This window comes from Lissotriton vulgaris, chromosome 4_1 (genome assembly GCF_964263255.1).
Source record: "Lissotriton vulgaris chromosome 4_1, aLisVul1.2, whole genome shotgun sequence".
NCBI classification, from domain to species: Eukaryota; Metazoa; Chordata; class Amphibia; order Caudata; family Salamandridae; genus Lissotriton; species Lissotriton vulgaris.
Genome location: NC_141691.1, coordinates 1,953,783,410 through 1,953,808,716, shown reverse-complemented (window position 1 = coordinate 1,953,808,716; position 25,307 = coordinate 1,953,783,410). Strand labels below are relative to the sequence as shown.

Genomic DNA, 25,307 nt, shown 5'->3' with positions numbered 1-25,307 from the left:
CAGAGCTATACAGGAGACGATCCATCTTGAAATAGACCTTTTTGAAGCTGACAGACCGGTATTAGTTGACCCATAATTAACAAAGAGCCGGTCAGACTTCCTAAGTGGAAACGTTTTAGCCAGATAAAATTTCAAAACCCTCCGGAGATCTAGAGAGTGTAAAGACCTCTCCGGGGGAGTGGTTGGTTGAGGAAAGAAAGTAGGCAGAGTGATGGTCTGATTGATATGGAAATCCGAGACCAGCTTGGGCAGGAAGCCTGGATGTGTTCTCAGCACCACCCTATTGGCATGAAACACTTTGAAGGTTCCAGCAACGCAGGGCCTGGATCTCGCTCACCCTACGGGCGGAGGTGATGGCTACCAAAAAAGCAGCTTTCCAGGTCAAGTGCTGCAAAGATGCCTTATGGATAGGCTTGAAGGGAGCACCCATCAATTTGGTAAGTACGATGTTAGGTTCCCAGGGAGGAGAGGGGGACCTCACTGGTGGAAACACTTTCTTAAGCCCCTCTAAGAAATCTTTGACCACAGGCATGAGGAAGAAAGAGGTCTGAGAAGGAGACTTCCTTTAGGCTGTTACTGCCGCTAAGTGAACCCTGATGGAGGGGTACTTCAGGCCTGACCTTGCCAAATACAAGTATGGGAGAATCACCTGCTCCTGACTTTGGATTGGATCAAGAGAATTGTCCATACACCAAATGTAAAATCTCTTCCACTTGAAGGCATAAGACTTTCTAGTGGAGGGCCTCTTTGCCTCTTTAAGAATGTTCATGCAGTCAGCTGAAAGGTCTAGGTGGCCATATTGGATGACCTCAGGAACCTTGCCGTCAATCGAAGGGAAGGACGGTTGGGGTGAAACACCCTCCCCTTGCCCCTGGTCAGCAAGTCTGGGCGGCAGGGCAGTTTCTGGTGAGGAACCTCCAACAGCTGCAGGAGATCTGGGCACCACCGCTGGAGTGGCTACTCCGGCGCTATCAGGATCATCCTGGTGTTGGTCCTGTAGAATTTCTGTATCACAGCCGGGATCAGAGGCAGGGGAGGAAAAGCGTACAGCAATGTCGGAGACCAGCTGATCAAAAGTGCATTCCCGTGATCCCTGCTGGGGGAATCTGGACATGAAGACGGGGCATTTTGCGTTTGCAAAGTCTGCGAACAGATCTATATCTGGTACTCCCCATTGTCAAAACACTTCCTGAGCGACGTCTACGTTGAGCACCCAGTTAGGCCTGAACATTCAGGATTCCTGGGAGGTGAACTACCACGATGGAGACCTCTCGCCAGAAGCCAGCGCCAAATGGATTGAGCTTCCAAAGGCAGAACTCGTGACCTTGTGCCTCCCTGCTTGTTCAGATAGAACATTGTTGTTGTGTTGTCTGTCTGAACTTGAATGTGGTTGGTGCGCAGAGACGGGTAGAGGGATTTGAGCGCCAGATAGACAGCCCGGAGCTCCAAGAAGTTGATGTTGTAGCTTCTCTTTGCTTCGGACCAGAGACCTTGTACCTGAAGCTGGTCCATATGAGCAACCCAGCCGTGCATTGAGGCATCTATGACCACTGTCTGCGATGGAGGCGACTGATGAAACGGGACTCCCTGCAGAAGATGAGAACGTTTCATCCACCATCTGATGGAGTCTCTGGCTCTTTGGTGGAGAGAGGCCTGATCCTCCCAGTGGCCTGATCTCTGAGACCATTGGTCCTCGAGTGCCTGCTGCAGAGGCCTCATGTGAAGGCACGCATTGGGCACAATGTTTATGCATGAGGCCATCGATCCCAGAAGCGACGACACTTGTCTGGCTGTAGGGTTTTGGGTGAGGATGCTGCACTTCAGAAGTATTGATGATAACCTCTCCTCAGAAGGACACACGTTTGCCTCTGCAGAGTCCAGAGACGCGCCCAGATAGTGTATTCGGTGGGTGAGATTGAGTACTGACTTTTTGTAGTTGACCTGCAACCCCAAGGAATGCATCATATTGAGAAAGTAAGAGAGATGGCTCTGAAGCAGAACAGGTGTGGAGCTTTTCAGGAGCCACTCGTCTAGGTAGGGATAAACGAAGATCTTCCGCCTGCGGAGGAAGACAGCCACCACCGCCATGCACTTGTGGAATGTACGTGGGGCGGATTTGAGGCCGAACGGTAGCACTCGATACTGGTAGTAGTGACTTTCTATCTGAAACCTGAGAAATTTCCGATGCTTTACTGAGACCGGTATATGAAAGTAAGCGTCCTGAGGGTCGATGGCACACATCCAGTCTCCCTGGTGAAGGTGTGGAAAGATCTGGTGCAGGGCTAACATACAAAATGTTTCTTTTCTGATAAACCTGTTCAGCAGGTGTAGGTCGAGGATAGGTCTGTACTCTTTGGCTACTCCTCCTTTTTGGACTAGAAAGTAGTGGGAGTATACTCCCTGATTTCTTCGCATGGGAGGGACCTCCTCTATGGCCTTTTTCGTGAGAAGGATAGAAACTTCGTCCTTCAACAGCTAACTTTGAATTTGAGGAAGGCGCTTGGAGTGGCGAACGGTTGCGGAGGAAGCAACGACTCAAAGTTTGGGAGGCTGCTTGGAGGTGGACTGTTGCTTGGTGGCCTCTGCCTCTACCAGGGCGTCTCTGCTGGAAATGAGATATTTGCTGAGTCTTGGAGGACCACTGAGGGGTTTGAACCCTGTGTTGGTACGACAATTTGTCGCCCTGACGGAAGCGCTTCTTAAACTCCTTGCATTTCTCGAGACCCACAGACTTGACGGTGTCCATCTCAGCCTCCATCTTGGTCATCTCCTCATCAGCGTGAGCCCCAAACAGAGATGAACCATTCAAATGGAGGTTTAGTATCTACTTCAGAGCATCAGGCTTGAGGCCTGTGCGGCGCAGCCAAGCCGAGCGTCGTGAGCAGACTCCATGGGAGTAGCCATGAGCGGCGAGATCGGAAGCATCCGCTGCAGCACTTATTACTTGATTAGCTACAAGCCATCCTTCCTGTAGGATTTCGGTGAAATTCTGCCAGTCTTCTTTGGGAAGCTTCTCAGTGAAACGTGTGAGAGAGTCTCAGAGAGATCTGTCATATCTCCAGAGAAGGGCAGAGGCACTGGCAACCTTCATGTATAACGCTGAAGTGTTGCAAATCTTCCTCCCATACAAGTCCATTTGTTTACTATCCTTCTCAGGAGGCACCAAGGATGAGGTGGAAGCAGAGTGGGATTTCATGGCTGCCGCCACAATGACCGAATCAGCTGGTGGATCAGTCCTGAGGAGCAAGGGGTCCTGTGCTGGAGCCTTGCATTTTTTGGCGATTCTGGATGATACAGAACCCACTGTCGCAAGAGTAAAAAAGGTGGCCATAGCCGGTTCCAGGAATCCAGGCACCAGAGGTAGCAGCGGTCTAGGAGCTGTCCGGTGATGCAGGATATTAACACCTTGGCTGCTAAGGGGTTTTCCCGCTGGGTGCTGCATTCCCAGATTTTCCATTGTTCATGACAAGGTCAACTCGTCATAAGCACAGGGCAGGTAAAACCCATGACGAGTTGACCTTGTCATTAGCATGGAAGTGGTTAAAGATGACAGACGTGGAAACCACCGGGGCATGCAAAGAGATGTTAAGTTTCTTTGCCCCCCTACCAGAACATCTGTAAATGTAGCGATGTCACCTATGGGTGACACCCGTGAAGGCGGTGTGGAGGAGAAGGTCGGAAAGTAGTTCCGGACCGTCGATCTTGTAGACGAAGATCATGTAGGCGATCTTGTGCGCCTTCTCTTATGGGCCCTGTCGTGATGGCGGCTGTGCCGACCCCTGGACCTAGACCGATGTCTTGAAGGCGATCTTGACCTGGAAGGTGATCTTGGCCTCGAAGGTGATCTTGGCCTGGCAGGAGATCTTGGTCTACTAGGGGGAAACTTCGAAGGTCTGGCCGGAGTGCTCGTCCTTGGACCAGATGGTGAGTACATGCTGGAGTAATCCGAGTCCGTACTACTGTGACCACCAGATATAGCACCTTGGACGGCGAGTAGACAAACTGCGGGATTTCCCCTCCGCAGGTTTGGGGGATACTTCTGGAGAGATCTCATAAATATGCAGTCCAGAAGACGATGACCGGTCCCCTTACAATGCTCTGGACCCGGGATCTGACTGCCTCGGGGACTCCGCAATACCTGTGACCTCTTCTCTGGACGTCTAGTGCTTCGACTTCGATGATGTTTGAGTGACCATCGGCGTTGAGTGAGGTCTTGACGTCGATCGTCCACGACGAAGAGGTGACCTCGATGGCAACGAGTTGGTGATCTCGACCTGCTATGACCCCGAGTCGTCGGCGATTTGCCATGACATCGTGTCAACGTCGATCTTCCACGACATCGTGTCGACGGTGACCCTCCATGGCGCCGGATCGACATCGATCTCCTCGACGTCGAGTGGTGGGATCTCGACTATCCTCTCAACGGCGGCACACCAGCCGGCAGCGCTATGTCAGCCGTCTGTACTCTCGACGCTGACCCCCTCGAGGGCGGCGGAGAGTGTCTCCACGTCGACAGAAGCCTCAACGTCGACAGAGACTTGGTCCTATCAGCAGCCACAGACTTCGAGCCCGAAGTGCGGTGCCTCTACGCCGACGCCGGGTCTGCCAGTGCCATTTTCTTGTCACAGGAAGGACACTTACTGAATAAAGCTGGCACTCTGACTGGAAAAAATCAGTGGAAGTCCACAAAAACAGTAGCAGAAGCCTTTAGAAACCAGAAAATGTCAAATTCTCTGAAAAATTCTCTTCAAAACACAGTTTTAGTCAAAAAACTGAAGAGCTCAAGCTCTAGGATCCTCTCAGAAGGAGCCGGAAAAAAGAACTGACCTAACTGCCACCTGTGGTGCATCATGGGAGCAGGGGGTCGCCTACAGGTCTTAAAGGCACAGTACCCCTACTCTAATGCCTTAAAGGCAAGGTGTCAGTTTTCTTTGTTTCTGTATACTCTGCTGCAGCCTACTGGCAAATGCCTGCAATTACAGGTTTTTCTATGGCAATAAAGCATTGTTGTATGACAAATGTTTACTGCTCTCTTTCTTCCTTAGGGGTTGGGAGAGTATAGGTGCTACTATGCAAACCTATGTAATTTCAGCATCTTTGCCATTTTGGAAATATTTTAGGCTGCATGTATATGTTTTCACATATGCATATATATGTATATATATGTATTTTCTATATGCTCCGGGATCCCGCACATGGGCGGCGATTATTCATAGATTATGACTATTGATGAGTATCCCCTGGATGAGAACCAGTCCGCCAAGAATTTAATCAGGCCCTGAGCCAGTACTTTAAATTCTTAATTCGCTCTAGACTCCACCTCTATCAAACCACCTCTGCTTGTGGGTCAGCTTAACCTGAGCCCTACGTCCTCCTAAGAATGGTAGTGTGTGATTTTCCTGCCACTTTTGACTTTTCACATGAATATATTGGTCACTTAGAGTAACAGTATGCCTGATTTTATTTTATAACTTTAGACCTAAACATAATGTTTTCTCATTTTTGAGGCATTTATTAAATACGTTTGCATTTCTATAAACATTTGGGCTGCAACTTCATTTATCTCTCGACTGTATTGTTATTTGATGTGTTGTTCAAGAATACACCACTTGCATATGCCTGAAGTATAGTCACTGTGCTCTGCAAAGCTACCAAACGACAGCCAGAAGAAAAACTTATGAACAAGAATGTTTTACCTTTGTGTAGTGAATCTCTCTCCAGTGATCAAAACTCTGATCTCTCTCTCTCTGAATCTGCCAGCTTGAGGCCCTTCACTATTTTTTAACTCGGTTTCACTTAGTCGGGTACTCCCAGCCATCTCTTCATATTAGTATCCCAATAGTAGCATTCTGTGAGCTCTTCATGCCTATACCCCTAGGACGTACCTTCATCAGCTCCTTTGAAAGTCTCCATGGACTAGGACTTATTTGCATATCCTATTCCCTGAAGACTTCGGATTTTAAAATTACTGCTTCTGGATTTATCGACTGCATTTGGCACTGTTTACCATCACACACTATGGCAAACACTTTGCAATATCACAATCCGTGAAAATACTTTCAATTGAATTGCTTCTTATCTCACAGACTGACAACTTGTAGTCTACTTACCACCTTTCAAATCACTGCCTCACATACAACACTGTGGCATTCCTCAGGGTCCATCATATCTCCTCTAATATTCAACATCTACTTAACCCTCTTACTAAATCTGATTAAGTCATGCAACCCTGCCTGTTACAACTATGCAGACACACAAATCCTTTAAAAATGGATAGCCCCGAAAACATATACAATTCAAAACTCGATGACTTCCTTTGTCTCATAAACAAGTGGATGCTGAATAACCATCTAAAGCTTAGTAATGCAAAGATAGAGAATATGAAATGCGGACAATGGCAAAACTACCAGCCTACTGTCTTATGACCTAAGGAACTTGAAGCCCTCCTAGCCACATCAAAAGAAGTTAGAAACCTAGGATTAAGCATGGACAGAACACTGTGCTCCAGGCTTACACCACTGATCATACCACCTTACCATAGAAAATCTGTAGAAGGCACTGCTTTCTCCATTCAAGCAGCCAGCTCTGGAACTCTCTACCAGTCAGCATTAGAAGCACCCAGGACCGTATACACTTCCAAAGATAGTTAAAAACGTTGCTATTTCCTAGACAACCGCACCACCGTCATCCAGCCAACATAGCCCACAAAACAGTCACACTCTTCAGCACAATTCTCAGCTTACCACCCTTGAACTGCAAACAACTCAACCAGTGAATTGCTTCCATTATGCAGATAAGCAGGAAAAGGGTTGCCTATGGTCTGCTGTGGAGTTATATAGTTATGCACTTCCATATATAACTGCTATGGCCCACAATAATACTAAAAGCATAATATGCAGCAGACACCAACAAATTGTAACGTACACCTATTAAATACACGTAATGCATATCTGCTATGAGGGTTGTCCTTCATCAGAACTTTACAGCCACAAAAAAAACACATCACCAAATGAACAGACGTGGAATAACTGAAGAAATATGTCACACATTACTGGACAATTTTGGAGGACTTTTATAAAGTCCATTCATTACAGGTCTCAAATATCTATGGAATGTATCTCCTCCTTTACATCTCACATAGACACTCAGATATGGGATGGTAATAAAAATGCCAATTGCTTCAGATCTCTATACTTCTCTCTTCCCCCAAACATCCCAGTTCAGGACCACAACTACACACAAAATCTCATACTGGGCAACCCAGTGCAGTAAAGAGCTAATCAGACTATATCACATGAAATACCATAAAAGGACCTGCAGTGCTGGTCAAAGATAACAGGATACTTAAAACCATAAATCTGTGCGTCTGTCTCTTACACTTTATCATCCAACACACTTCTACGCTCTTTGTCCCATAACACAAAAACCACACCTTGGTCGTCATCACTTACAACATGAACACACTTCCCACATAGGATCAAAACAAAAACAACTTCCTTCCAACCACACACCCTACATGGTGTAGCCTGCTACTCATGCAGGCAGGCACTTTAGGAAATGCTATATAAAAGTTGCAATAAAATACAATATAAATACTGATGATTCAAGTATGAATAGGCTGATACATCCTCTGAAACTTTAGCTGAGGTCTGCTTACCTACACCCTATGGGCACAAAGGTTTACAAGAATTAAGACACCATTCATAAAGACGCTTATCAGTGTATTACTGACCGCCAAAACTGTAGTTATCACCCCAGATTTAGTTCTAAACAGCGACGGCTCGTGGAGGGAGTTACGGTGGGGCAGGAGGGCGGGGAGGGGGAGGGGCAGGGCGGAGGTTGCTAAAAACTGGCATATGGATAATTGCAGGTAAGTAAACAATTTAATTAATAAAACGAATTTCGTAGCTCGCACTGCATTGCATTTTGCGATGCAAGGCGCGCACTACGAAATTCGTTTTATTAATTAAATTGTTTACTTACCTGCAATTATCCATATGCCGGTTTTTAGCAACATCCACCCTGCCCCTCCCCCTCCCCACCCTCCTGCCCCACCGTAACTCCCTCCACGAGCCGTCGCTGGTTCTAAAGACTGTTTTTCAATCTACAGGGTAAATTTAACAACCACTCTAAAAGACTTAGCTAATAAGACAGGAAGACCAACTCCACTGTGTGTATGGCGACCAATTTGTGAGTGTTAGCAGCATAAGAAATTAACACTTTATTAAATTGCACTTCACATCTCCCATAGTGGATGATAAATACTGTCATAACAGCCTTGGACTGGGTGCATTTAGTCATTTCACAGATCTTAGCTGCCATGCATACTGATCTTGTAGGTAACTGACAAAACTAGAACAGAGACACCTTGCTGTGTCAATCCCTTCATGGAAAAGTGCTGCTCTATTAATGTTCATCTGGTAAAGATTCAAAACAGTGATTCGCTGAGATTTCGTCCTTGTCTTCTATGATGCTTACTCTTTCCCACTAGCGATATCTAAACATGACTTCCAAGGCTGGCTGATTTGCAGTTGCATGACCCCAGGACATTTATAAATACAATTACCATAGCACGGGGCCTGAAGTTAAGAACAGGTTGTGATTATGACCAAACCTAACATCGAGAAATAACTTACCTGAACAAACAGCAGCAGTAGCAGCATAAATCACCAATCCCCAGCAGCCCATCTGAACGCCAGCATTGTAGTTATAAAGTTCAGTAGAATTAAATGCAGCCTGGAGAGAACAACACGTATTTTTACAAGTGCCTTATAGTCCAGTATCCATCATATAAGTTGAACTGAGTATCTTATTAACATTACACATCTTGTCTAATATGGACAAGGCGGTCTGACTACCTCTGTAAACTTTCAACGCCGCAAGTGAAATGAAACCAGTTAATGGCACTTTGCATGACGAGCATAGATTTGTTGCAGCTCTAAACACACCAAATACTACTCTTGACAAATATTCCATTCATAAAACTCCTGAGTTTAAAAGCAAGGAGAAATCAAAGCCTCAATTTACAGTTCACGTTATTGTAACCAGAAAATGCTCAATGTAATGTACACACGCATGCTGCTGGAGTTATATTGAACAGTTCACATTAAACTGCAAACATTTTTGACAAGTTTAAGTAAAAAAAAAATCAAATACTTGCCCAAATAACATGCCTCATTAAAAAAAAGGCGATGTAATACCGACTAAATGCAAAGACTCTGCAGAGAATGTGTAGCTGAACATTTAAAAATTCCTCTGATCCCAATGAATTGCTCACTACAGCTCACCTTAGGGTCTCCTTCAAAGATGACCTGTCCCATGAAGTCAGTATAGAAGACAGCTTCTGCAATGATTGAGAACCAAGTTAAGAGGTGGCAGACACACAGCCTCAACAGCTCCTTGGGCATCTTCAGCATTGAGAGCCACAGAAGTCTCACAGTGGTCTCGGTTTCTCCTTCTTCACTCTCGGTGTCTCCACTAGAGTTGGTGGTACCGCTTTGGTTCCGGTGTCGCTGCCTCTGTCGTTGCCTCTTCTGCATGTCATATATATCATTCATACTGCGGGAGGACTTAATCAGGAGAATAGCATTCGCCCGACGGTAACGGTAACGGCGTGAGCCGATCTTCCCGTAGTATGAAAAGGTATATGAGGGTTGCCGGTAGAACATGTGTCTTCTCCTGCGCATTGAGTTTGACGTAGTTGACTGCTTCATGCCTATTCCCGCATGACCGTTGACAGAATCTTTTGGTAGTAAGCCGTTGCTATTGGGGACCATGGATTCATTCATATGATTATCAAGCAACATCTCCTCCTCTCTTTCATTTTCCCTGAGGAAGGCAGACAATCGGTTGAATTTGGATTTAAGTTGTTCCTGACTGGTGCAGCGGGGAGTGTTTGGATAGGAAGAGTCCTGAAAGATTGAAGGCTCAATTTCATTTAAAAAAAGCAGATCGGATTCAAAATCTAATGTAGCATCAGGCATGTGAAGAACAGAATCACTCTTGCTCCGTACAATGTCCACCTCAAGAAAGTCCATATTAAGATCATTCATGGACTGCACATCATCTGGATAAGTTGAATAGGGCTCTTCTTCATTTATGACGTTGAGTCGTGAGATGGGTGGTAGGCTACCATTGTACTTGACACTGGAGAGAGTATCTGCTTCATCATCACTTCTGTCTTGTTGAGGGTTATATTGCTCTTCTTCGATGCTAAAGAGGTGAAGACCAACAGAGACAGAAAAAATGATTGCAGCAAAGAAGAAAAGAACCTGTTCTTGAGATTTAAACATACTGCCAAGGAAGGTTTGAGTCCAATCGAGTCCTCCCAGCATGTAGCCAATTGCTCCTCCAAGGCCTGAGAAAAACAATGAAATACGTAACTTAATCTTTTCAACGGTGTAGAAAAGTACTCACAATATAACCTGTCACAATTAATTCGATTTTGATTTCAGTAATCTGATTTGACGTATTCGTGTAATTTAATACCCACAAGGTGTTATCAATCTGATAAATGGTAATGCTGGCATACATGCAATATAGCCCGCTTGTGACCTAGCCTAATGCAAGGTCTTCTCGGGAATTACCAGACAGAAACAAGTGTTACCTGGGCATCACTAACACCATTAACACTGTGCCCCAAACTCCTGCCCATTAGCTCCCCTTCACTACCCTACCCATACTAAGGGCCGCCCATTTCCCAACTGGCTCGCTCCTCATCATACTTTTAGCACCACCTTCCTGGCTACTCAATCCTGGCCCAACAGATCCTCACCATTGACTCTTGAATGGAGTTCTCCAGGCCAGCTCTTCGCCTCCAGTCTAGTACTTTTGTTATAGCCCACTCCTCATCAACATCCCAGCTAGCTCTACACTCCGTCTGGCTTCTCTCCCACGTCTTCACATAAAACTACCTGTTCACTCCCTGCACCTCAAGACCTTGCCAGCTCACAGTCTGCATCGAGTTCATCTGGAGTCAATGACGTGAACACATGCAGGTTGTAATCCTTATGGATTAAATAATCAACAGTGACAGTGAAACAATATTGGAGAGCGTGTATCATGCTACCACATGATTAGTAAGGTTGTCGGGTGTCAACAAATACTGTAACACCATTGAAAGATGGTTCAATCTATAATCACTATAGCCACGATGTTTGCTGAGTGTGAGCACCCTTCATACATACATTTTCTGCACGTCACAGTAAGTATTCTGTATTTTGTATTTTAATCATGCATGATTTCTACAGTGGATGAAACTCTCTGTCCATGGCGTTGAGAAACCCCTGTGCACCATATGCCACAATGAGCGAAAGACAGGTCGACTCAGGGACACAACAACAAGTAGTGTTATTTTTCACTTCGCAATTTTTTTTGTACATAAAAAAACAAGATTGAAGTTTAACAAATAAAAATTCAGAATTTAACTTCGGTTTTGGGTCAAAATGTATTGAAGCAGGAATACTAGGTCAGACTGCATCCAAATAGATGCAAAATATTTACAAACTCATTGCTGTTCTAAATCCATTTAAATGTCTCACCAAGTCACAATAAATCCTCCAGCGTCTTCATAAACACATTTTCCAAACAATAGTAATCCTAGAAGTTGGGAGCAAGCTGCATTATCTACTTGCTCTAGCTAAATTTCTCTCTGAACTTCTGGCTGCCCTACCAAAATGGTGCTTAACTCTGTGGTTCAGTCACATGTGGGTTACAGTAATGAGCATCTTCGCACAAATGGCTTAAAATGCTGCAGCTCAGTTTCTTCTAAGATTGACTCCTAGGCAGTTTGTTTCAGAAGATTTAAGACCTCGCAGACGGTTCCTGATGCTAAAAGAGCTGTATTTTAAGCAATGTCTATTGCTCATGAGTTTCTGCAGGGCATTGTACACATCTGTTTTACATATCGCCTCTGACCATAACTTCCCACTCCACAAATCAGATCTGCTGAGCTTTGCTTTAATCTAAATTACCTGAATTTGAATAATGAAATGCTTTTTGCATTTTGTACATCTACTTTGGAACTCCCTTCTTTTCTCTATTTGGTACTGTGGGGCTAACTAAGGTTTTCTACAAGCAAAAACATGAAAACTTGGATTGTTCATTCATTCTATTAAATGCTAAATTGTTTTCCGTCCTTAACTATCTGTTCCATCAATCTACTCTCTGTTTTCAGTGCCTGGAAGTCTTCTTCAATAGAAGAACACTTTAGAAAATGTCAGAATTCAATTCATGTTCAGCTTCCCTAGCCTTTCTTTTGGTACTCAAGAGCATCCCGGAAGGAGTATGGTAGAGGGCGGAAGTCAGCATTGTGGCTTTGACTTGAAGAGAGATGCGAGGGTTATGCAGCTGCGCCTAGTCCCATTAATCAAGTCAAACTTGTCTGTGTTCCCGTGGTTAAAGAAACACTTGGAATCCCAATGCCAAGAAGACCAGCTAGGATTAACTCAATGCCCAGAAGACCAGCTAGGATTAACTTAACAGTACAATTTAAGAACCTGGAGCTGAGGAGAGTGTTGAAACTGGTGGGCTCCATCCCAGGAACTAAGTAATAGGATTCGGATGGAACAGATACCAGAGAAAATATAGTTCTGCAACCTGGTACTTTGATCTTTCCCATGGTTACTCAGACTACTTGTATAAAACCTATGATAATAAACCCCACACAGAAAATAAAGGGTCTCAAGGTAGGGTATCCTGCAACATCACTGTCAGGAAAGGTACTCTGGACTTTATCTTCTGACCACGCCTCTGTGCTAACCTCTTGACTCTTCTTCCTACCAATAAAATGAGCCATATTGCAGAATAGACACACCTTTTCTCTGCATGGATGCAAGTCTCATATCAATGTAAAGAGACTCATAAGTAAGGCTTATCAGCTGAAGACTATCAGACCATGACACAAATGTCTTAAATATGATATGTTTCAACATAATCTACCTACTCTGATGAAGAAAGAGAAAAGAAGCTTATGGTAAAAACAGCAAAAAGTTGATCAAACGTAACCAGGGCCAAGGTCCTGTGAGAATTTGCTGAACAGGAGAAAAGCAAGTTCCAATCCAAAGCATTCTTCAAGAGTGTGAAAGGTTTATGTCTTTGATTTATGTCTAAGGTCCTAGGAGAAATACGAATCCAAGACTTCAGATTTGTGTTTTCAATATAATACTTCTGTATTTATTCTTTCACACAAATACAGTTGAAAGAGAAATGAAACAGCCGACACATGTTTTGCTCGTATGGTCCGTAAGCTAAGGGCTTTCTCAAGGCAAGTACATCTTAGTACACTAATGTCTGTAAGTCCTGTAATGTCAGTTATAATTCTGAAAAGTATCATCCGTCCCGAGGTGAGGGTGATGTAAAGGTGAGGTGAGGAGTGGATGTTCTCCCGACGCTGGACCGCAGAGACTCGCTTCTTTACATCACCTGCACCTTGGCATGGATGCAACTTTTCGGAATTATAATTGACATTACAAGACTTAGAGACATTAGTGTACTGAGATTTACTTGCCTTGAGAAAGCCCTTGGCTTACGGGCCATACAGGCGAAACACGTGTCGGCTGTTTCATTTATCTTTCACCTGTATTTGTGAGAAAAAAAATACAGAAGTTTTAAATTGAAAACGCAATACTGAACTCTTGGATTCGGATTTATCCTCGAACTCTAGATATACATCAAAGACATAAATCTTTCACACTCCTGAAGAATATTACCTGTTTCTGGTGGTCCTTGGGTGAAACCATTTGACAGGTTTATGTCAAATTTCAAAGAAATTGGGTCATGTCCTATTGTGCGTGAACTCTGGCAAGACGCGCCCATCTCCAATCCAAAGCAATATGTGGAATAGGGGAAGTGGCAGGATTGTATAGGTGACCAGGGTACAGAACTGTATAATGAATGCAGGAATGGCCTAAGCTTCTATTGAACAGCTTTTGCAGCAGTGTTCCGTCCATACCAAAGGTAACAGGTTGCATAACAGTACAGTTATTTTATATTGGTTGTAGGTACGGATAATGCGGATCCTTTCTAATATAAACCCTCACCACAGGACACGTAGTGAAGAACTAACTAAAGGCCACTAAGAGTCTCAGAAGATATCACTAGAGAAGGCCAGGTTGTAAAAGCAGAATGTTGAAGTCTGAATGCTTGTAAAAACGGAGCCTAACGGTACTTACCTAATACTGCATAAATAAAAGTGAGACAGTATAATATACTTTTCTTAATGTACTAATCCCATTTTAGAAATTAATAAACTTTTACCGACGTCTAAAACAGGATTGCGGCCCCATACTGATTTTGTGAAGTGTTCTAGATACAGAATGAGTATGCAACATATCAATGCTTTGTGACACTAATCAGATCACAAAATATTGATGGTAATGCACGCACAAAAGGGAAGGGGTCCTTTTGGAAACGCTTTCCCCTTTGCCAATATAAAAACAAATGTTGCGGAGTAGGTAAGAGACTACTGGCAATACTCAAACAAACTTTTGAAAAAAATTAATCTTTTAATTTTAAACACAGCCTATCTCCTTTAAGAAAAATGGGCCGCTTAAAAACAAACCACAAGTTGGCTTTTTTGAAGGGGGATCACAAACATGGTGGTCTGCTGACACTAGCAGGCCACCATCCATGTCATCACCAACAATTAGAGTGAGTTGCAAGTTGAGACCTACCTCATTAATATTTATGGGGTAGGTCGAAATGCGACCTACTCCTATTCGTAAATTTAGCGCACCAACCTATTAGCACATAGGTCAGTTCATTACATTCCTTACTGGTACCAAAACTACTGATCACAAATTGCGACCAGTGTTCAGGCCCTTGGTTCCTTAAACCATTGTGCCTCTCATTTTCATATTTAATAGAATATCCTATAGAGAAGATGTTCTTATATGATACTAAGTTCTAAATAACACAAACTTAACTTAACTAAAGGTTACGTTTTGGGTTTATACAAAAGGCTCAAACATTGCTACGATTTTGCTGCATTTCCAATTATTAAAATAATATTTTGTTTTATACATTTGTAGCAAAGAGTCTTTGCATTCCCATATTCAATTAAAACCTTGTAAGTAGCTAACAAGGGAGTCTGACCTGCAAACGTGCTCAGATCATCATATCCACGAAAGATCCAACAAAGATACTCACACCAGCTTCATTCAACCCTCATCAATAAAATCAAATTATTTAAAAAGTGGCTCTATGCATACCAGCCGAGAAGGCATGTATATTGAGGGCCATGTCCTGCTCTTCATTGTCTGCCACATCCAGCAAGTAAGCACGGATTGGTCCCTCTGTTGCATCAGCACTGAAATCCAAAACGACCACACCAAGGACTGTTAGAACTATTCCGATTGGCTGCTTATCTGGGACGTCTCCAATGGCTAGACCTAAGAAAATTGTTTCATTAAAAAATGTCACTGAAATAAGGACAAAATTCAAAATATAAAAGATGGGTTGCAGATGAAAAAAAGTGCACACAAACTTGCATTTTTAATGCTGCATAAACTATTAGCACAGCCTTCCTCGACTTAGATCAAACTTGGACTTACAATTTTGCCAAGCCCAGATGGCTGTGAACATTTATAAAGCTGAAGCATGTGTTAAGAAGTATTACGCACAATAGCACAAAATCTGAAACAAATACAGAAAGAGCTAGGGAACCCGTGACCTCCAGTCAACAAGACTTGGAAGTGACAATCTCAATGAAGTCACGTGAGGCAGATTAGGAAATAAATGTTGTGGCTATCTTTTAGGAGGAGACCGAGGTGGTGCTGTTTAATTATAGATATTTATTTAATGGCTTGGTTAAGCTTTGCTAAAGATTAAAACAATGCAGAACACGTGACCTTAACTGACAGATTAGAGCACCTAAAAATAAAACGAGCCACTGGAGCCTTAAAAGGAATGTCCTGACAGTTGGGTAAAACTTTGCTTATGAGCTTACGTAGCATTTCCTATCCATGAACCATAAGAACAAGTGCATTATCGTCTTTTTAGGGTGGATACTGTAGATTCCTGCCAGACAGGCCCTACTGGACCTCAGTGCTGCATCTGCCACAGTACTGCATGCTACTGCAATGGGCATTCAAGGGGAAGCTCCAGATTGCCTAATCTCATTATCAAACCCTACCTAGGCCTCAATCATGAGCCCCACTTTTGTTAATTTGTATGTTTCTCTCTTCTTTTATTTTTCTCTCTTACCACTCTGTGGTAAGCACTAGGCTCTCTATTTTTATCACTGTAAGGGTCCAGTGCTAGCCTCTAAGCTTCTGTTGGATTAGGAAAATGACCTACTCGTTCAGCCCTCACTCAATGCCTGACTTTAAAATGGCGACCACCCTAGACATCCTGACTGCTCCTCATTGCCTGACTTTAAGATGGCGCTGCCTCACTTCTCTACTGTTCCACTGGGCACCATTTCACCTCCACTCTACGCCAGTAACCTCACCTAATGTTTATAGTATGAATCACTACCTCAATGGACCCTGCCTACACTAGGGCACTTCGGAACTTTACCCCTCTACCCTCATTAGTGTCAATCCCTAATGATCATGGCACCTCCTGGCTTGACGTGGACAGGCGAAAATTCCTGCATGCTGATCTACCCCCCCAAACTCTCCAAAACTGCAGCAAAATCTTTCAACCACGCCACCCTAAAGAGACACCCTGAGACGCTGATATCTGACCTACGCTCTAACTCAGACAATGGCATGTGCATAAATGACCTCATCTTCTTCTCCAGAAGGACAGCCGCCTGACGCAAAACCCTGAAACACCTTCTTAACGTACGCTCTAACACAAACATCCCGTACGGTACCAAACTCACGATTACTTCCTCTTTCACCCTGCGAGCGGACCTCACTATCACCCTCTATAAAAATTGCATCATTCTGATCCAAGCCTCTACCATTAACTTCAATAAATTTGCAGACCTTTTCACGCTCCTCAAAAACCATGTGCATGGCTCAAATAGGGCGTCTAACACCTACTCCAATAACCCACTGTCCTGCCAGTCCACCAAGCCTGATCACCTGCATACCCCGCCAAGCGTCTCCACTACAGTTCTCCCCATCCCCCTAGCATGCCCACTGACCTCGACCATAGACATCCTTGGCACCCTCGATTGCCGCCCTCCCAGCACCCCCCACCTACGGGGAGACTAGCACGCTCTCACTGACCCCAGACGCAATCCATACTAACCACACTATGACTCCCAACACAGATCACTCTCATCGGTACAGCTCGCCCACTGTCAACCCCAGAAGAATCGCCAGACCTCCTACCTCCTCCCCAAATGCTTTCCATGAAATACGCGAGCTAGGTACTCCAAAGACACCGGAATCTGTTCAAACCAACCTACCTTCCCCTCCACCCTTACTTGCCACCTGGAGAAGCGTGGCTCAATGGTTAGAGCGGCAGACCCTGATGCAGAGGTCTGGCCCGGGACAAGGGTTCAATTCCCGCCTCGGCGGCTCTTGGACTCCATTTCCCCCAGACCTGATAATTCTCGCCTCGGTGCCTAGTCTAATCATGGGTCCCACTCTGTGACTCTGGGCAATAGCTTGCTTAATCTCCACAACGGCCCCAGCAGCGCTGTGGATGCCTGGCTTCACCTTGGGGGTGCCCAGGAGTGGACATTTCACAGGAAAGCCAGGATGGGTTCCACAGCGGTATGAATACAGCGCTACTAGGCCTCCGGGTAGAAGTGCGCTATATAAAATACACTACATTTACATTTACATTCATTTTGCCTGGGACCCGCAAGTCTAAGACTTTGCAACCGGTGATCCTAAACGCTGGACCAGAGACACTAAAACCCTCGACCTTATGGAACTGGAGGCTCGCTGCAAGCTTGACCTCCTACCACCTTCGCACATAACTGCGGTCAGAGACCTAAATGAGCATTACTCATCAACTATCTCAATCATTCAATCATTCTGGACGACATTGCCCCTCTAATGCTAAAAAGAACACAAGTCAAAGACAGGAATCCCTGGTTCACAGGTTCCCTCAACATGGAGAGGAGGTCCCTACGGCAATGTGAAAGAAACTGGAGACAACACCCCTCTGTGACGCATCTTAAACTTCTCCGCCAGGCTAGAAACTCCTACAACAAGCACATCCTCAATTCAAAAAAAGAATATTTCCAAAATCCTCTCTACCCTAAAACCTAGCAATCACTTTAATGACGGCCTGCCCTCCAACTGCCTCAATGCTGCCTCCCAATTCATTGTTCCTTACTGGACTACAATAATAAACGCCTCTCTCCAACAGGGATCGATTACGGACCCCTTGAAAGCTGGCCAAGTCCTCCCCATCTTAAAAAAACAGCACTGGATCCATCCTCCCCCGACAATTTCAGACCCATGTCCAATATCCCGCTACTAGCCAAAGTACTTGAGAAATGCGTACAGCTACAACTAAGTCAACACATCAGTAACTTCCACCTACTTGATGACTTCCAATCTGGGTTTAGACCGGGGCATAGCACTGAAACCACTATGCTCCACATTGTGGATGATGCCCTCCAAGCCCTAGACCAAGGCAAAACCTGCTTGCTAATCCTTTTAGTCGTATCCTCCGCCTTCGACAAGGTCAATCATGATAAACTTCTTGAACGCCTTAATCTCAGGATGGGTCTGGATGGTGTGGTCCTAGATTGGTTCAGGTCCTTCCTCCAAAATCGTTCACAGAGATTCCACATTAAAGGCAACCTATCAGCTCCCTCTCCGGTTACGGTTGGAGTCCCCCAAGGATCAACCCTGTCCCCCACCCTCTTTAATCTTTACTTATAACCACTCACTGAAGTTCTTCGTACCGCCAACATTTCCTACCACATGTACGCAGACGATACCCAAATATACATCCATATCTCTTCATTGGAGGAGATCATCTCCCTGAACGAGACCTTGAAAATGACTGTCCAGTGGCTAGCCGCTAACCAACTAAAACTCAATGCAAAGAAAACCAAATTTCTCCTAATCTCCCCTTCCAAAGCCAACCCTGAGATTCAGACGTGGATCAAGGCCATCACAGCCCTAAACTGCCCGCCGACCATTGTGGACTCTGCTAAATCTCTGGGCATATTCCTAGATTGTAATTTGAACATGCGGGATCACATCAACTCAATGGCTAAAGCAGCTAGATTCCACTTGAGCTATCTTTGGAAGCTGAAACCTTTCATAGAAGATGCTGACCTAAAAATGGCAGTGCAAGCACTAGTCATCTCCAGACTGGAATATGGTTGCTCCGCTCTCACTGGTCTACCCAAGATCTCCCTTGCACCCTTAAAAGCTTGCCTCAATGCGGCTGCCAGACTACTCCCCGGCACCAGGAAATATGACCACATCTCTCCACATTTAAAAGCACTGAACTGGCTCCCCATAGAGGCCAGAATTCAGCTGAAACTGGTATGCATCACACATAAGGCTCTTTACTCAAACTCCCCGGCTTATCTGGCACAAAAACTAGTGATATCTGGAGGAAACAGGAACTTCCGGTCCGCCAGAAACCTCTTACTCCAGCCCGCCTTCCTCCAGAAAAAAAGAACCTATAATAGGGCATTCAAAGGGCAGCCCCTAGAATCTGGAACTCTTTCCCACCGTACATCAGAAGAATCCCCTCTCTCGCACTTTTCAAGAAGGAGGCCAAAACCTTCCTAATGGGTAAATTCCTTGTCTAATGCCTGGCATGCCTGACCATAAGTCTGATGTTTCTAAGACTAGTGCTTCTCCGTTAGACCACCAACTCTCCTCGCAGAGAATTTTTACTTTTACTGTTTACTATTTTATTCCTATTATTTGCTGACTTTAAATGTGATTGCATTAGTACTGTGTATCACCAGTATTCCCATATTTCCTACACCCCGGCCCATCGCCATCCCTCTGTACAGTTTTGTATGTATATCATTGCACCTTAACGTTGTTTGTACTCCTCTGTATATCCTGTAAAGCGCTCTGATACCCTCACGGGTCAAGTTCGCGCTCTATAAAACACTAAAAATAAAAAAATTAAAAAAAATATGTGCAGATGACAAGGAAATAGTGGTGATTGTGGTTGATGAGACTGAAGCTGCTGACACTTTTCATGGCTGTATGCTATCAGTGACTCGATGGATGTGCAAAAATGCATTGACATTAAAGGACCATTAAACTCATACCGAGTAAGTGGCTGGTTGATCCTCCTGTACTGGTATATTGGACTGAAAATCTATGTTTTATATTTAATTGAAAACCTCAACATGGAGAACCAAATAAATAAGGTCTCAGCCTAATGTCTCTTTTAGATGAGAATGCTCAGAAAACTACCCCCATATTACCATGAATCAACTATACATAAACCCACTAGGACCCAAGAATTAATTGATGTACCTATTGGTTTATTGCAATTATAGTTGACTTAGCTAAAGAACCGTGTGATTTGACATCAATGTATGTTGGTTTTTAAATGTATAATAATTCTGCACAAAGTCTATGTAGTGTATATGTTTTATGTGTTTCTGTTGGACAGCAAAATTAATGTTTTAACATGATTCAGATATAATGGAAATATATGACTAAAACTTTATTTCCTATTTGGTCAGTGTGCCTTGTTTATATTGGTATAGAGACCACTATCCCGGTACCCGTGCAGGGACGGATTCTCTAAGTAACGCAATAAGAAATACTATATCAGTGTGTATTTCGTTCCTTCAGAACCATTATTAATAGTTCCATTACCCACCCAAGTCCTGAGGGTTACGGGGTCACTCCATTACATGTAATGGTCAGCAACTTGTCCCAGCCTCTTCTTTACACCTTGGTGAGGAGATTCTTTAGGACTTGGCCTTTCAGACCTATCAGCGGTCTTTTGGGAGACCTTAACAGGGGGTCCAGATGAAGTTGAAGGGGAAGACTTACCCCTCTTCCTGGATCTTCTGGAAGACGCAGCTGAAGAAGAATCTTCACTGTCAGATGATAGAACCTCCTTACGAGACTTCATTTTCTGTAACCAGGTTAACAGACGACCTTCCCTGTCTCTCAAGCTCTTTGTAGAAAAAGTCCTGCAGATCTTACAATCTGTGGCCTTATGATCAGGATACAAGCAGTATATACAGTCTTTATGCTTTTCCTCTATGTACAGCCTTTTCTTAGAACAGGTTGCACAGGCTTCAAATAAAGCCTTCTTTTTCTTATCAGATATAGTAGAGTTGAGAGTGAAGAGAAAAATTCAATCTGAAGAGAAATATGAGCAGAGCTCAGAGGAGATTCCCTAAGCACAACGTGCGGTAGAAAATCTGAGGCTCCGAAGTTCTCTCAGGAGGGTTCTAAGGGGTGAGGCTACTCTGATTGGTTGTTGCAGTTTTTTGGTCTCTTTTACAAAAAGAGGCGGATGGGCTACAAAAATGAGATGAGGCCTAGGCTTGTCTTTCACTTTTGTACCTACTGCTATGATATTTTTCTATTACTGAGGCTCCCATTCCGACGACGGGGAATGATACAAAGCATGCATGAAAGTCCAATACTGGGGCAAATGCTACTCTTTGCTGTTGCGCGAAAAATGCCAATAAGTCTGGTACTGAGTGCCAGCCATTTGGATTTAACTGTTATTTTGTTTTGGCATGTGTAATGTACACTCACTATGAAGTTTGCCATTGGTTGAAGGGGCTGACCATTTTCGCCATTGTGAATGCTATTATCTGTTAGTGAGTTGAATTCAAATATAGATGAAAACAGACCAATGGATGATAAGGACTGCCTGAAAGCCCATATAAGTAAGTGTATATTAATATCTATCTCTATATCTCTCTATATATATATTTACGTATATATATATATATACATACATGTGTATATATATATATATATATATATATATATATATATATATACTTTTAGTAATATCGCAATATCAAAAGGTCTGGCAAACACCAGACTTAAATATCAAGGCTACGAGACTGGAAAATGGCTGAGTGTCCTTGCAACTTAACAGCACATTTTGCCACAATGCTCTGTCAAAAAACAGACAGTACAGAAATGTAATTGGTGGAGTGCTTTAATCATTCTAAAGTGATTGCTCTGAGAAGTATTGTTTCATGATATCCCACTATAAACTGTTCTATTTTCCATGGAAAGGGGATGTAAACCATGCCTGAATCTCTGCCTTACGTTTTCAGTCTATAATACTCTCTTTTTTGTGAGTGAAAAGTGTGGTGCGACTCAGCCCTGCAGATCATGAGTTCAAACCCATGGAGTCTTTCTGTACTTTTAGCAGCATCTCAGTAAATGTTTCCAAGTGCTCATAATATTGTAAAGGAGCCAAAAAGACAATAACCCAGGATTCCATTAAAAAACATTTAAAGAAACTACAGGGTATATTTACAAGTGAAGTGGCGGAGAGTGCCATTAGCCTTGTTGCCTTAATGCTGCGCACCGCCACATCTGAAACACATCGCTGCACCGTATTTACTAGAATACGGTGCAGCCCTGTGTTTCCCCCTGCGCTGGTACTATTACAACTGCCTAGCGCCAACAAAGGCACCCTTGAACCATAGTGGAAGGGTACCTGCGTTGAGGGGAAGAATTGTTTATGTGCAGGAAGGTGTTTTGCACACGCAGCTGTGACTAAGCCAAACATTTCTTAAGAAAAATCTCGAAGCGGGAGTTTCTAGAGCGGTTAATAGATGTCGCCACAGTTTGCAGCTCACTCGCCACAACCTCTATGGAAGAGCACAAGTGATTAATTTGCTCTCACAGAGAGCGGCTACATTTTGCCTCTCCAAAGGTCTTCTGTTTATAACGCGTTTCGGGAACGAAAAGAAATTAACTTCCCACGCGAGTTGTTTTCGATTAAACGGCGTGCACCAGGTTCTGTTCTTTTTCAAAGCCAGGTCTAGGAAAAGAGCAAGAAAAAATACGAGAGGAGATAATTTTGGGAATAATACTGGAAACAGGATGTAGTGTGAGATATGCATTAAAAAGAAACCTGAGCACAACAGGAAGCATTTCCCTGTGAACAGGTTCCTGGTGTTTTCCCATGCCAAGTGCAGGAGGAGTTTATCTTGAGCCTAATAATATTATTCGGGCAGCACCATTGTGCTGCGGGGGAGTGCGGAGCGAGCAGTACTTCAAAGAGGACGCTTCTGAGGCAATCCGTGGGGGGAGGTGTGCATTGAAAGAGATGGGGGGAGTCACATTCATTGAAACAGGCTACACAACATCGCCGAGGCCACTTCAGGGTATGTGTAGTTGTGCAGTTCCTCAGGTTCATGTCTGTGTCTACACCTCTGCCCCATGCAGGTTACTCAGTCACACTCGTCTTCACGACGTCCCTCATAGGTCCGGGCTTCTCCCAGTTGCCATATTTCCTTATTGCCCCTACTCCACCCCAAAAGCAGAGGGGAGGCATAGACATTTCTGGGTCCTCTTGTCATGGTTCTGGCTAGCAGGGAGAGTACACACAGAGTCGTGTCAGTGCGCATGCGTGAATCCACGCGCTCACTTGAGGTAGTAGAGCCCTGAAAGACGGGGAGCTTCAACGTAAAATCACCTGCAGAGCAGCAGGCTGGGTTCTTGAGCTTCAGTTTCGGGATTTTCTTCACTTCGTTGTGAGGGGTCCGTCTGCTTCACAGACCCTTCCATAGGACTGATATACCCAAGAAGACAGGAGCCATGCAGTGCCATCCTTTACATACACTACCCGTGGGAGGGGAGGGCGGCTAGAGCTGGCAGTAACAAGGGCATGGCGGGCCTGAGGGTTACGAAGTTTCTGGAACGCTCTAGGCACATTCCTCCTATGCTCTACAGACACGTTTCTGAGATTAGAACGTTTCTCTAAAGTTAGAAATGGTTCTCTGGTCCATCCTCGATGGTGGGGAATATTCTATTTCGGTATAAAAGACAGCCATACTGGAGAATAAGTTGCACCAATTTTGTAAGGAAAAAGTGCAAAGAACTACTTTTGCCTCATGCTTCTATCTTCCAAGGGCGGGTAATGCTGCCTTTGCAACATTCTCAAAAACGTGCCCTTCTCGTAGAGAAGATGGAGGGGTATAAATACCTCGTTGCCTTGGAAGTATTAAGAAATAGTTTAATTATGAATTTAATTAAGCATTTTCCACAAACATGCTTTTCACGTGACAAGTGCAGGATAAACAGCAAAGCATGTAGTGAAGAGGTGGGTCTAGTAGGGTTTACAGGCAGACGAGTCATTCATGCCCTTTCTGTCTCCAGAGCTAGCTGGGCTGCCATACTTTTGTAGGACAAGGACTGAGAAGATCCACTAGAGCCTTGCTGCTGCCAGCAGGTTGGCATGTTACCTGCTGCACTGTACACGGTGAAACTGAAGTCACCACATTCTCTGCTTTTTGTTAACCCGTTGCTTCATATGTTGCTGTTGGGCACTTCCGTGCCTCACATATTCTGAATTTTAACGTTTCCCTAGTCAAGTACACTGTCATTCTGGACGCCTTATAGTTTAGGTCATTAGGGAGAAATAGAAGGGCTTCCGATTCATTACCCTGAAGGCTTGCCGTTCACTGGGCTAGGCCGGTCTAGCGCTTCGACGCTCCTCTCAACAGATTGGAATGTAGGAGAAAATGGAGCACTTCACCTTCAACTTTGGTATTGCAGAGTCTGCATGGATGATTCACTCTACCTCAGACGATCCTTGTGTTGCCCAATTCCAGAATATAGACTCTAGCTCGAGTGACACCTATGTGAGGTAGTTCTATATCTCCATTTCTGGGTAGATGCTGGAACAAGGTACATATTTCACATTTGAAAAAGTATACTGCAGTATGTTCAACCTGACCACTTCTCTGGCATTCTTGATTCTTTTATGAAAGGTTGTGACTGGGCTCAGTGGACTGGAAGCATTTTTACGCCCCACTGATTGCTTTTCATACGATCTTAGCCTCTCAGAGAACTGCTGAGGACAAGTGCCCAGCAGGTTATTTCCCCTTTTGAAGGCTAGCCATGTCTGCTTCAAGTGTCTGCTGTGTAAGGTAATTAGACATCTTTCTCTGTGGGCTCTTTGGCTGCAGCCTCAGATACTAGGTTTTCAGGCCTCGAGTCCAGTTTTCGCTGCCATTAAATTAGGGAATCATGCAATCCACACGATAACTACCAAAGAGTCCTGGTGAGGAGACTAAGGAGAGCATGAAGCAAAAGGTACTATTGTTTGGTACTGTTAGAACATCTCTTTCATATACACTACTGTTTGTTTATATTTAGAGACACACTGAACAAACAAATGCTCAAGACCAAAATACAGACTTCAAATACACAAAAGCTGATGGGAGGAATGCTTGCAATTAGTCTAACCAC

General features: G+C 44.2%; 1 protein-coding gene across 1 annotated transcript in view; it reads right to left on the bottom strand.

The window, feature by feature from the left end:
* Positions 1-25,307, bottom strand: part of SLC45A4 (solute carrier family 45 member 4) — a 284,173-nt gene that overhangs the window by 51,236 nt on the left and 207,630 nt on the right. Inside the window, exons 4-6 of the mRNA XM_086966277.1 lie at positions 15,210-15,389; positions 9,288-10,357; positions 8,637-8,736 (exon numbers count right to left, since the gene is read on the bottom strand). Coding sequence (XP_086822403.1) covers positions 8,637-8,736; positions 9,288-10,357; positions 15,210-15,389 — 1,350 coding nt within the window. The remainder of the gene's footprint in view (positions 1-8,636; positions 8,737-9,287; positions 10,358-15,209; positions 15,390-25,307) is intronic.